This window comes from Calypte anna, chromosome 2, assembly GCF_003957555.1.
Source record: "Calypte anna isolate BGI_N300 chromosome 2, bCalAnn1_v1.p, whole genome shotgun sequence".
Taxonomy (NCBI): domain Eukaryota; kingdom Metazoa; phylum Chordata; class Aves; order Apodiformes; family Trochilidae; genus Calypte; species Calypte anna.
The window spans coordinates 89,574,132-89,588,403 of NC_044245.1; the positions used below are offsets into that span (position 1 = coordinate 89,574,132).

At 36.3% G+C, this 14,272-nt stretch overlaps 1 protein-coding gene across 1 annotated transcript in view; it reads left to right on the top strand.

Annotated features, from left to right (window-relative positions):
* CTNNAL1 (catenin alpha like 1) overlaps positions 1-14,272 on the top strand; it is a 52,269-nt gene that overhangs the window by 22,275 nt on the left and 15,722 nt on the right. The window contains exons 4-9 of the mRNA XM_030445668.1: positions 3,691-3,810; positions 5,527-5,616; positions 6,153-6,323; positions 7,329-7,529; positions 10,279-10,365; positions 13,820-13,978. Of these exons, the coding sequence (XP_030301528.1) occupies positions 3,691-3,810; positions 5,527-5,616; positions 6,153-6,323; positions 7,329-7,529; positions 10,279-10,365; positions 13,820-13,978 (828 nt within the window). The remainder of the gene's footprint in view (positions 1-3,690; positions 3,811-5,526; positions 5,617-6,152; positions 6,324-7,328; positions 7,530-10,278; positions 10,366-13,819; positions 13,979-14,272) is intronic.

Here is a 14,272-nt window from a genome sequence, read left to right on the forward strand (position 1 = left end):
TACTGGATGTTTGTGCTGTCAGGATCAAGACAAGGAAAGCATTATAAATGTGTTGAAGGCAAAAAGCTGTGAGGAATGCTGGTAAAAGTTGTGCTAGTGAAGTGAGGCTTACAGATGAAAATTTCTGTGCAGTTTAACTGATGTCTTGAAATTTAGCTAGAAACAACTTAGTTGCTTTAAATAATGTATGAAGGCTCATTTAGCCTCGTAATCTACATCATGTACTACACTGTATTGACTGTAGGATATTCTTCATTTGGTTTTGGTTTTTTTTTCTTTTCCTCTGTTCTGGTAAATCAGAAATAGAAAAAACTCATGTTTGATAAATGAGAGCCTGGGTTTTTCCATTAATTTTCAGCTTGTATTCACGGTGAGAGCCTCTTTCTTCTTTTGACTCCTCATACTATCTCTGTTCCTTTATTCCAGTCTGCTTTTCAGACATGCTAGTCTCTTTTTTGCAGCTTCAAGATCCTAAGTCACTTGCTTGAATCCAGGATTCAAAAACTACAACAATACCTGATTCAGCCTGGCTTTAGACTTAGGAGCATCCATTTTTCTGTCTTTGTACTTCTCCCAGTGGTTGGTGATGGTGGCATGTGTTTTATGAGTTTGCTGAAGTTACTTGCAGCTTTGGTCTTCTCTCGCCCTGGAGGCCAGAATATGGTGCATTTCATACCTTTCACTGCTTTTTGTGAGTTATTCTTCTGCTCTTGTCTGCAGCCATGCAGTGATCTGAAATAATATAACCTTTCCAAAAGTGGCTGATGTTAACACAGAGTTAGTCTACAGAATACCTGTGCAAATGCTTGTATTGTGAAGGGATAAGGAGGGATATATACTTCTAGGAGCCAAGAATGTTTTATGGTAGTTTTAAATATATAAAAAATTATTGCCATATATGTATATATGAAATTATTGTCATATATGCACGGATATGAATATGGTAAGCATAGGTACAAGGTTTAAATTTTAAGGTATCTAAAATGAAGCCTCATTTTCCAGAGTAAGTGTGTCTGACTCCGCCGTAGTCACACTGAGCTTTGTGGTCCTTTGGGTTTTGCTGTATTTTCTTTTCTACACATAGACTATGCGTGCATGAGAATGTCACCTTCTGCTTTTGGTACCAATAGAGTAATTTACATCTCTAGGATTTAAATAAATTACAGTGCTTTATACAGGCATACCATGGTATTTATAGACTACACTCACAAAAAATGTCAGATACTGGTATGATGAGCTCTTTCTATGAGAAATATTGTAATGGAGAGATAGGGACAACAGTTCTCAGAAACCCTGTAGTATAATATGATGTAGAGAATGGAAAGGCAGGAGCAGGACCATCAGTACAGACAACTGGAGCAGATTGTGGCTTTTTGGGGAGGGTCACTGTTCCAGATGATCTCGGCTGCATTTTCATCTTAGAGAGCTAAACTTTTAATGCCAGTTCCCTTGCTGCTTTCTTTGTTCAGAATGCCTTAATTTTCACAGTCATTGTAATCTTTCTCATGAATACACCTGGTTAAGTCAACCAAGGGCAAAGGACAAAAAAATAGTTTAGTGGTTGATGCAATCCCATAAGCTGAGGTGGTTGACATCTTCTGGAATGGTGATCTACTCCAGAACCCAACCTCTGGGTGATGGTCTCAGTTACCCTATTGCTGCTCCTGTGTCTGCTGCACCGTCTATACTATCCCTGTGTTCTTAGATTGTGTGTTGCATAAGTCCCTTGCTCACATCTTCCTACCTTATAAAAATTGTTTCACTGTCCATCAGATTTAGTTACTGCCTCAGTGAGCTTAACATCTTGCTCCACTTACTGTTATCAGTCAGGTTAGGAGTGCTGGAACAATGAAGAGGGAAGTGACAGATAATGGGCGTGTTGCTGCACTGTGTGTATTGGATCAAAATAGGGATGTGCCCTGAAGTGATGTCAGCTGACAACTGCTGTCTGAGAAGTGACATTCAAAGTGCAGCAGTAGCTGGGGAATACCAAGTTCTAGTTTATATATATCGGTAGGGACTTAGTCTTTTTCAATACATATTTTCAACCTTGTACTTTAAGATTCACATTTTAATTACTATCTGTATGTTATATGTTGAACAAAGTTTAAAAATAAAAATTACAAAGACATCCGTAGGTATTTTGCCTTTTAACAGCTTCTTAAATAACCATTAGGCAAATGTAGAGCTATCTGTGTGGCTTGTGCCTATATGTAGTTTCTTGGAACGTCAGCTCTGCTTGGAATGTCTAGAATTGTGAGCTGTAGTGGAAATGTGTATACTATCACTGAAATTTTTAATGGACAAGAGATTTTTCATGAGAGAAACACTTGCTCTAGGATAACTGTAGCAGAGTTGCTTACAACCAATACCATACTCTTGAAGTATTGTACTTGCTTAATCCAAGGATGATTGAGTGTAATTACTATTATTTTTTTATCCAGAAAAGGTTGAACCTTAAGTTTTCTCATTTCTCCACTTTTCTACACCATCACTTTCCCAATGCTGTGGTTCCCTATTTCTTTCACTCTTGTACTGCTGTTTTCACATCTTTGTGCAGCTTTCTTCTATCTCCTTTATATCCCAGCCTTGCACATGCATCAACACCTGAATCACAGAAGTTCCTGTTATTGCAGCCTTTGTGGAACTGGTTGTGTACCATCATATACTCAGACCAGTACCGTGGTCTAGTGTTGCATGGTAAAGCAGTCAGTTCCACTGTACTCACAGCATTTGCTTTACCTAGATCATGAGATTGAGGAGCTGCTCTACTACAAAAGAATGGGTGCTTCCAGGAGGGCTTTTAGGGTTGCAGGGAAGGAGTAGTTTGTTATAATTAGGTATATAGACTAATTTTTTTCAGTTGGAGGAAGAGACTTTTGGCATAGTAAAGGAAAAACAAGTTGACATTTTTCTCTTTTCCATGTACAGTTCATCAGATTTTCATGGGGTGTCTTTATCTTCAGTCTGAAACTCAGTAACTGCTTTGCCTGTCTCTCTTCAGAAAAGATGTAGTGGATTTGAAAGGTTACTTTGGGATTAGCAACTGTACCTCTAACCTGAAGAACCTTAGTGTTAATCTTAGTTGTAAACCATATTGTAGTGATTTCAGCAGGATAGCTTCAGTAATTTATAAACTATATAATTTTTGCTGAATTTAAAAATGCTGATTTCATGTGCTTTTATGCATCTTGTGTGAATGCTTGATACCATTTGTGTTCATTTAGTTTTTCTGTTTGTATAGAGGTAATAAAAATCTACAGAGTTAGGGTTGTTATGAAAAGTGTGGAACTATTTATAAACTAATTTCTAACTTCTGTTTTGGGTAATGCAGTGGTTTTGTTTTTTAGTGTTTTTTTTAATGTATGCAGCCATTAAAACATTTGTTTGACTGTGCAGCTGTAGTTTTAGACCTTGAAAATTACACATCCAAGACTGAACTTGGAGCGTTACAACATAGAGATAAAATCTGTTGAATGATTTCAAGTATTAAAGTTTTAAAATTTAGTATGACAGTAACATTTTTCCTTATTATAGAAACTGAATCCTGTAATACTTTTACTCTCAGTATCAGAAATAGTGAGGAAAATGAGACAATTTACAAGTGTCTGAAAAGAATATTCCCAGTTTAGTACTAATATTTTCTGTTTAGTATCTTGGTAATATACAGTATTTCCCTGTATCTTCCAGGTTCTCGCAACAATGGAACAACTAGAAAAAGTCAGTAGTTTCCAGGAGTTTGTACAAATATTTAGCCAGTTTGGAAATGAAATGGTAGAGTTTGCCCATTTAACTGGAGATCGGCAAAATGTGAGTATTAATAAAAAGCTGTGAGAGATGTAAGGTATAATTTTCATCTGATTCCTTGGGAAATTTGGGTTCTTCTGGTATGATTAACCAGTACAAAAAAACCCGGTTGCTGGTGTCCTATCTCTGAAGTGTAACTTTTCCTTGCTCTACTCAAAGGACACCTTTTGATTTTAAAGCTGAGCATGAGAAATGTCGCTGCAGTGTTTGAGCTGCTTATCTTCCAGAAGCCTGGGTGTGTGTTATTTGAGATGCTCTTTGGCTTCAATTGCTGTCTTTTGGCTCTAACTTTCCTGCCTTATACCTCTGGTAGAAAATGTGTCCACTGTTATTTGACAGAAGCATTTGGTGTTTGCACATAGTGAAGAGATTTGAAAGCAGAGTAATTATTTTGGAAAACTCCAAACATTAAATCTTTAGATCCTAATAGAGCACTCTCTTTTTTTGGGGTGTTTTGTGTGTTTTCAAAATTTTTTATTTTAGAAAGTTTTCTAGGCTTAAGTCAAAACCTCCTTATGTTGGCGTGAGATTTTTTTGTCTCACATGCAACGACTCTTTCAAAGCCTTTCATTAATGCAGGAAGATTTTGCTGCTGCTTTCATGTAAATACAAGGTTTGCTGAGGCTTAAGACTTCTGCTGAGAGTGCTAGTTGCTTCTCCTTGGTAATAAAATTTTCTTATTCAGAAATGGGTCAGGGTCTGATACAGATAATACAGCGTCCCCAATATCCAGCAAAGTTGAAAATTCAGTTTCTATAAACATTTGGCCATCTTCATGCAGTAGTTTTTTGTGACATGATGGAGCATCCTTCAGGTAAAAGATGGGAGAGTTTTGCTAATAATAGCATACCCTGCTGCTTCTACAATTGATTTGTTCCAAGTCTGCAAAGTTATCTTCTCAGTATCAAAGAGTTAGTTCTGGAAAAGCTACATGTAATTCAAGGAAATATTTGCTTGGAAATGAACTGCGTTTTCCCCTGAAATGCACATAGCTGTTCTTCCTTGTGAAGAACTTCCTTGCGTTACTAGCAAATGATTTTATTCTCAATGATTTCTGGTTTTCAGATTTGATGGAAGGTCTCCTGCTCCAATCCCGGTTTAGATTCTTAACTTCTCCCTTTTGCTGAACTTTGCTGGGAGTGTGGTTCAATTTGGCATATAAATCCTTCTCTCTGGAGAGTTATTGAAAAGTTCCTCTACTCAAGGCCTTTCTACAAGGCCTCTCTAATCTTTTTAGCCTGTTACAACTTTTTACAGTACTGATATGTGGTAAATAAAACACTCAAGTAGGCAAAATACTTCACGTTTCTTCATTTGCAGTACAGTGAAAATTTGTTGGTTTATGTCTCTGCCTAACCCCGCTCCTCCATTTCAGACAATTTTTAAAATCAGGTATATTTTTTACCCTCGTTTTCCTGTTTTATGAACAATGCTGTATTACAAAACTAGCAGAACTAATGACAGTGTACATAACATGCTCCATATTGCTGAGATCTGTATTTGAAGAGATCCCAGAATAAGCACATTCATTAAAATCTGTCTGAAAATAAAGTTCTAGATCACGACTTTGGCTGAAAATAGCAGTTGTCAGACATGAAGTTTTCTCACAACCCGTCTGTCTGCAAGAGTGTTACCTTTTTCTAGTCTCACAGGCATTTTAACATTTTAACATTTTATCTACTGTGTCATATTCAGGTCATATTTTCTTTTGACGTTTAGGATTTGAAGGATGAGAAGAAAAAGGCTAGAATGGCAGCATCTAGGGCTGTTCTTGAGAAGTGCACCATGATGCTCTTGACTGCTTCAAAGGTGAGTATTCACACTCTTACACAGCTTGGATAAACCATGGAGTATGTCATCTGGCAGGATAGCTAACTTTTCTTTCTCAGCCCCACTTTAAACTGCATGAAAAAGAGTACATGACTCTTCAGATCTGAAGAGGGGTGATTTAGATTAGACATCAGGAAGAAATTGAGGGTGGTGAGACATTGACACAGGTTGCCCAAGGAAGCTGTGGCTGCCCCCTCCCTGGAAGTGTTCAAGGCCAGGTTGGATGGGTCTTGAGCAGCCTGGTCTAATGAAAGGTGCTTCTGCTCATGCAGGGGGGTGGAGCTAGATGATCTTTAAGGTCCCTTTCAACCCAAACCATTCCATGAGTAATGAATAAGTAGAGGAAAATCCTTGTTCTGAGTAATGTTATGAGTTCTACTTAACACAGTAGCAGTTCGACAGAAAGAATTTATTGTATTCTGATACATTGTTTAGACTTGCTTTAGCAGGCAGCATTTATTTTGGTCTAGTGCATGTGCACTCTGTCATAATACTTTCTTTACTTCCTTTAAAAGACTTGTTTAAGGCATCCAGACTGTGAATCTGCTCGTATAAACAAAGATGGAGTTTTTCATCGGATGAGATTAGCTTTGGAACAGGTAATAGAAATTGTAACTGATTCTAGACCAAATGGAGAAAATGAAATGGCACCCATCAGCATATATTCTGGCATCAAAGAATTCAAGGTAAGAATAGAAATGGTATTGTTTTCTTACAGCCTAGTAAGTTACCTCAAAACTAGAATTAATTTTATTTAAATTTAATAAAATTAAATTCCAAATGGTGGAGCTGCATCTTCCAAGTAGTGTAACTTAAATAGCTGTCTCAAAACATAAAAGAATCTGACAAAAGGTGGTTAAAGTTTCATTATCATTGCCAAAATACACCATCTGATACTTGCCATCTTCTTCTGGATCAGAATTCATTCAGAACCCTCATTTTGTTGAGGTGAGGTCTTGAACAGTGAATAAAACTTAAGTATCAGTATAGAATCAGACCTCACTAAAATAGCTAAGATTGAAGAATTCTTGCTTCATAATTGGTAGTATTTTTAACCCCATGCACAAAAATATTCCTCCAAGCATTTAAAAGAGCAGACTGTCATTCAAATGAAATGTTGTGAATTGAAATTCTATGTTGTAAGTCAGTCTTTTTTCCTGATAAGGGGCTCTTTTGTTTCATGCTCAGTTAAGAATTGTTAATGGATAGCCGTGTCTTGTCTTTTGAAAAAAACTGATCTATTTGTTTAATATCTCCCATAAAATTTGTTTGAAATTTTTGCACAGTGCCTCAAGTTACTCAATTTGTTACATGTAAATTTTTAGAAAAATACTCAAATGTTGAGTATGATGTTGAAAAACTTTTGAATACAAAATTAATTTCTGAAACTGTAACTAAACTTAAAACCCTTTTATTGATAATGGGAGAACAATAATGTATTGGCTGTTACTTCTGAGGAGTAGCAAGTACTTTGCTGATGGTATTATTACATTACAAAAGTAATTCCTAAGCCTAAACTATCCAGATGTCTGGATACTAGCAAAATGTTGGGTTACTTTGAAAGCAAGCGATGAATTAAAAAAAAAAAAAGCACTGAGAACAAAAATAAACTGTACAATGATGCATCTGCTTTTGCGTCACAACTATAAAACCAGATAAATTCTCAAGGAACTGTTCCGTTTCTTTTTCAGAATAAGGTGGAGGGTCTTCGGGAGAATCTTTATTTTCTCTCAAAAGAGAACCTTTCAACAATGCTGGAAGTTATCCTGGAACATACGGAGGATTTCACAGACTCAGCCTATACCAGTCATGAGCACAGAGAACACATTTTGGAGCTGTCTAAACAGGCTAAAATGGAACTAGAACAGCTGGTTTCAGTGTGGATGCAAGCTGTAAGAGCTTTTTAGCAAAGTAAATCTTTTCACCTCTACTTTGGAAAGAAATTTGTAATGCAGTGTTTCTTCTGGTCTAGGAAGAGAGAACTGTATATTCCTCACAGTGAGAGCTGATCAAGGAAGCCAGGGTTTGTTCTGTGCTTCTGCATCTTCAGTATTTTCTATCCTCCCCTTGCCATAGCAATATTGCTTCATTGATTCTTTGATGGCTAAATTAGGCTACTAGTGGTGCTAGCCTGCATCTGATAAAGCTGTAGCTGGAAACAGTAAGGCAAATCTAAGTGTTATTGCACAGTCTTAAATAGTTAGGTTTTTTGGTTGAATAGTTCAGAGATTTAATTTATCTTGATCTCATGAAAATGACCACAGTTTCTGTTCCTTGTTTTCAACAGAATACTGCAAGTGCTTAAAAAAAGGGAAAAACTGTAAAAAGAAATAAGGTGTGTTTTTAATCTTGTGGATAGAGGAGAGAGAGGAAAGAGACAACAAGCCTTAAAGAGAATTTTTGGCTTGTCCTTTATGTGAGATTTCAATGATGGTAAATTTCTTTTTTTGAGAAGTAGAACATTAAGCCTCCCTCTCTCATTTGTCTTACCTTGTTCCTTGAAGATGATAGAAAATACATGCAAAAGGAGGAGGAAAAAAAGAGATGGAAAAGGCAGCTGCTTTCAGTATCGTTCCTGGGGAAATATATAACACAAATTCTTATCAACATGATGAAATATGGCAGATGTGTACTCGTATAGGATACTTAATGTGAAAGCATTTCTGTTCCCTTTTTTTCTCCTTGAATCAGATGCTGTAGTCAGGTGTTCTTAATGTAGTGCAGTTTGAAGAACATATAAATCTTACTGATAATAGACTGTTGTTATTTCAAAGAAGTCACACATGGATTATTAATTGCATGGAATGCCACAGTGATAAGAAAGTAAAATGGTTTTAGCTTGCTGGTTAGCCCTGGTAAGCAGCTGTGTAAGCACAGCTCAGCAGTAGCTAACAGTAGCTAAAACATCCCCATATTAACACAGTTTTTATCACAAATTCAAAACAGCCCCCTACTAGATACTATGAAGAAGAATAATTCTTTCCCAGCCCAAAACCAATATGCTTGGGTATTTCTAAGCTCTGTTACTGGTAGAAAACTGATCACCTCTAGCAAATTTACATGCTGCATTTCAAGTGATAGGAATGAGAGGCTAGTAGAAGCCTATGCATATATATGAGCTGTGAAAATACTTGAGTGTGCACATATGTGCTTATGCATTAAGTATCTTCATTAATAAATAACCCAGCATAGCTGTGGCTGAAGATCAAGAAAGATGATAAAACAGCATCAACTTACTGAGGTGGCTTTTGAGTTTCAGCTCAGCAGCTTCATTGGGTAGTGAATATTTCCTAAGGGACTTAATATGTGGGATTATTGATTTTTTAAAAAAAAGAAATGTTGTCATGCTTAGGGAATGCATGAGCTAGGGGATATGTAGAGCTCTTGGACTGACCAATAATTTCCATTTCCAATCACTGTACTTCATTTTAGCAAACTGAGTAATTGTGAGTCTTCAGTGAAGACTGTTATTTTAAAAATACAAGTCTTGTAACTTAGGTCAAGTCTAAATTAGACTGACATTACTCATCTGCTCTTTTTTATATTATTGTATGGTAATTAAAACACAGTACAACAGATAGTCTAATGATGTTTTTAAGTGTTTAATGTTTTCTGAAATCCTTCCTGTTCATCTTTCAGCTCATAAGATTGCAAGCTACTGTCCCCATTTTAGGTTTTCCTGTAACCTTATTTTAGCTAGACAATCATTTCACTTGTGTTTTTAAAAAAAGCCAACAAAAACCAAACCAAACAAACAAAAAATAAGAAAAAAACCCAGTTGCACATGGAAGAAGCAAAACTGTTCACATTAAATAATAAAAGCAATAAAAGGACAGTGTAAAACAATTCACTTCTACCACAAGAGACATTTTGCAATTTTACATTTCTGCACAAATTACTTAAAGGAAAGAATTAAATTTGAGGGACAGATAGTTTTGAGACATAGATAAGAATACTTGAAAAAGTGATCCTACTGCCTTGGATGTTGTTTTGTTTCTTTAAATAAAATGGAGAGGGTGTGGGTGTCTATAAATGTTAATTTAGACTCCTGAGAGACTAAAAGCTAGGATAACTGGCTTCCAGTATATTTTGGAGGAAAATACAAATCAGTGCTGCTAACTCTTTCCCTATGTATGTCTTTTGACCTGGGTCGTTCCACAGACAAGGGCTATCTGCAGAAGTGGGAGCTCTGTCTTGAAGCTAGCTCAGCAAAATGTTACTAGCTGCTGTACTTCTGGTATGTTTAGGTACAGCTTTATTTAAAAGGTTGTTTAAGGCTTTTTTTTTTTTTTTCTTAAATATAAAATGGTATTCTTCCTTTGAATGTTAGACAGAAGATTTTTGGAAGTTGTAAAGCCTAAGTAAACCATTTTATTGAAAAGAAGCTTAGTGACATTCAGGAATAAGTTGTCATTGAGCAGAAACAGTCAATTAGTTTGCATCACTATTATTTTTAGATTTGATTCGGTCATAAATGTTTCAATACAATACTTTTTCAAGTAAAAATGCCCAGGATTTGCAAATGAAAATATTACCTTTAGAAAGAAGAGACTGCCTCTAGAGCAACTTGAAGTAATGACACATGATATGAAGGTGGGATTTGCAGGGTTTTTGTGTAATGTTGCTTTCTTTGCCTTGTAGCAAAACCAGAAGACAAAGGATCTCATGGAAGACTTGGAAGTAGCCATATTAAAAACATGCCAGTGCATGAATGAACTTAAAAGAGAGGTAAGTCTAGTTTAAGCAAGCATAAGGTGAACAAAAGCTTTAATGTCTTAACTTGCTATGTGTGGAATTGTAAAATAGGATCTTGTAGCCAGAAAGGATAGTATCTGTTTTTAGATAAAGGTAGCTAAATAAGAATTAGGGAGCTAGTATGTGGTCATCTTCTGTGTCCTTGCTTAGAACTGATTAGAAGTCTGTTGGGTTAGAAGTCTGAAGGCTGACTTTTACAACAACTAAAAAAAAAAAAAAATTAAGAAATAATGTGCTATGTGTATAATCATTACTTTAAATGTGCAGGCTAAATTTTTCTTGGGGATACATACATCACTGTTTTAAATACTTTTTCTTGTTAATGTGTGCCTAAATTAAGAAATTATATATGCTATTTGTTTACACTTAACCTGTTCTATCGATTTGTGTAGCAGAAATATGTTATGACAGTGCCTTATGATCAGGTATTTTTCTATACATTGGTGGCAGTGTACATGTTGTTGTAAGTCATTCTTTTCCTAAATGCAAATGTGCTGGTGTCATCCTACACATACAGAAGATAGTTGCATGATTTGGTACATGAAATGGACTTCACTTGCTGATCAGGACCACCCTCCCTTCTACCCCTTTTTAATAGATAGCATTGATCTCTTGTCTGTTTTACAGATTTGGGCCAAATACAGAATTACTGGTTTCTGGCCCCTCAATGTTTGCAGATTGTTCAGAGACCTTTTCAACTTCTTCATACTACTGTTCCTTTAAACAGATCTGAGAATAAAGACTAATGAGAGTGAGTTTCTATATTAGGCTATAGAGCTGTGCAAAGATGTTAGAGAAGTATGATGAACTTCCTCAGTCTCAGCTCTCAGCTGCTGTAGTTGGAAAACCTCAAGTGCTCAAAAGAATCATGCTGTATATTTTTAAATAGATGCAAAATGAACAACTTACAATTCTTGCAGCTGTCCTGAAGGTTTTGTGCTTTGAATCTGTTTCAGTAGCAGCTGAGTGCTTTGGGCTTCTGCTGTCAGGCAGTGTGCTGGGCCCCAGAAAGTGGAGGATACATAATTTTTACACTTTGCTTAATAGTTTTATCTTTGACTTACTAAATGACAAAGGACAAGAGCAGACCTTTTCCAGGATGACATTCAGCTGCTTCATTTTGAGGTTCAAATGGTTACTCAGTCCTTTTTTGTGAACATTGCTGCTATCTGCTGAATGAGGAGAAAGTGTTCCCAGTCAAACAGCATGCAGCTGTGTTACTGCACAGATCATAAAGCCAAAGGTGGCTGGTATGTGGAAGAAATGTTGTATTTTCTTGCAGATCCATAATGTAAATCTTACTGTATTGTCCTGCCCACAGTTCTCTATTTATGAAAATGTCATGCAACAAAGACTACATATTTACCACACTTAGATTAATTACTTTTGTGTGGTGAAAATAATAGCGAAGTACCATCTGGAAACCAGCTAACTGAGGGGGCATAAAATACAAAATAATGGGTTACCTGTACCCTGTGATGTAGCTCCATATTAAAAGCAACACAGATGGAAACGTAGCGTGCTGACTTAGAAATTGTGGAGCAAACTAAGTGGGTTTGGATTTCTAAACTAACAAATTCTAAGTTCTGTATGACTTGCTTTTCTGAGTATTAAAGCTTTCTTACTAAAGCGTTTTTAAAATGTGCATGGCTTATGCTACTCATAGAGGTAAATTTAGAGTAATATATTCCTTGTTCCCTCTGTAGTAAATGAATTTCTTCCAGAGTACCCATATTTCTGTACATGGCAGAGGAGGACTGTCCTCTCAGTCTGACTTCAGGTGCTATCAGTCATCAATCACAACCTTTACTAAGGCAATTTTAAGTGTTGTGACTAATTAGGATGTTTTTGAGAGCCTTGGTGGTCAGAACTCTGACAGCCTTTTTAAGAGCAGTTCTTTCCCATGTCTGTCACTCTATGGAAGAAACAAAAGGTGTCTTCCTTCCTTGAGATTATTTTCCTGCTAATGATCAGAGACAGCATTAAGTAGAAGTAAATTTTTTTTTACATCAATGTAAAGATAATCTCAATGAAAAGATAATCTCTATGTAGCCTTTATATAAATGAGAATTGCCAATTCCTACTCAATTAGTAGCCTTGTAGATACTCTTTCTTCAGAGCCAACTTGATTTCTGAGATTAGTAGTTTGTTTTAATTTGTAATGACGTGAGCAGAGCTATATAAATAGTTTATAACAGGTTGTCATAGCTTTTTTCATTCTTTTAAAAAATATTCACATAGGTTTGAGGCAACAATTCAGATTTTTTGCATGCAATAAAACGAAAGCCAACAAACAAAAAAAATCTTTAATTCTAGGCTACAGGGAAGTACTGCTGAAGATGGGAGAAAAATAGGTAGAGTCCAGTGGAATAAAAATCCCAACATATCATTCTAGTAAATATTCTCTTCTCTACAGAGTCAAGGCCCACCAACATCACAATGTCAAGTTTATTCCATTTGTAAGAGCTTGAAAAATAGCTTTCTTCTTGAACAGCTAAGTTGGTTGTGTATTCAGTGCAGTCCAGCAAAATGAGTGTAATATTACAAGACTCATTATGAGTCTTACGAGCATAACAATGTTCTGTTTCTAAAGAGGTTGCTATTTTGTTCTTCCCTATGTTTTTAAAATGGGGCTGATGATAAGGCACAAAGCAAGCCTCTGTGACTCATCACTAGGCCTAGCAGCAGCTGTTGCTGATAGCTGTTGTCGGGCAGAGTCGCTGCACAATTCCAGCAGCTCCATGGTTCTGAGCAAGGGGAAGTTTCTCCTTGCTTATTGGAAGCATAGGGAATGTCTTCTCCAAGACCCATCTCAGGATTCGATCTCCTTGCAGAAAAGATGTTTCTTACTTTTCTAAGGCCATGTCACAAGCTGATTATATTCAAGTTTTTTGTTTTGTTTTTTTTTGCATCACCTATAAATCAATATATTCATAGGAACTTAGTGTCTAATATATTAATAAACACGGATGCTTTGTGTCTGTAGTCTGATTCACTAAGTTTATTGTGTTCACAAGAAACAGAGTGGCCATTGTGCCGTGCTTATGCTGAACTTGTTGCCCCACAGATTCATGTGCCTTTTTCTCTCCCAGCTGTAGCATTATCAGAAAGCAGCAATGTGGTAACTTCATGTCCTGATTCTACCAGCTGCTCTTTTGTTTTTCTCCATATTCTCTCATATGATTGTGGCTGGGGTTTTTTTGGAATGTGGTAGATAATATCTTTGTACTTTTGAATAGTAATTGAAGAATTAAAGCCTCAGATAATATGCAGGCTTGCATGGTTATGAGCTTTCATGGCAGTATATTTTTTACTTCTTGGAAAAATCAATCTCAGGTTTATTCCATGTGCAACAGTTGTAAATTTATTTATTTGGTATTGGGTGCAGGTTTTTTTTAACTCTCATTTTTTTTCATGCTGTTTCAAGGTCCACAGTGCAGCAACATCTTTGGCATCAGATCTGCTAAAATACCAGACTGATCATATGGTTCTCAAAGCATTAAAAATCACAGGAATAGAGGGAAATCTTGAAGCTGTAGCAGAATATACTTGCAAGCTATCAGAACAGAAAGAGCAACTTGTTGAGGTGAGTTCATGGCTGCTTTTATTTCTGTAAGGCACTTGGAAAATGGGTGGGCAGATTTGTCTTAATCTCTTATTTAGGAAGGCTTTGGGGTTTTTGTAATGTTTAGTTTATTTTCCCAGTGTAGTGTAGAATTTTGTATTGTTCTTGGTGCAAAGTGTCAGCCAAAGGAGGGCAGTGTGGCATACATTGTTATACGGAGGATGTACAGTTTTAACTATGTTTTTAGGCATTTATAAAGTTTTTGTGAGTTGAACCTTACAGAGCACAAATTGTGGTATCTACTCAAATGGAATT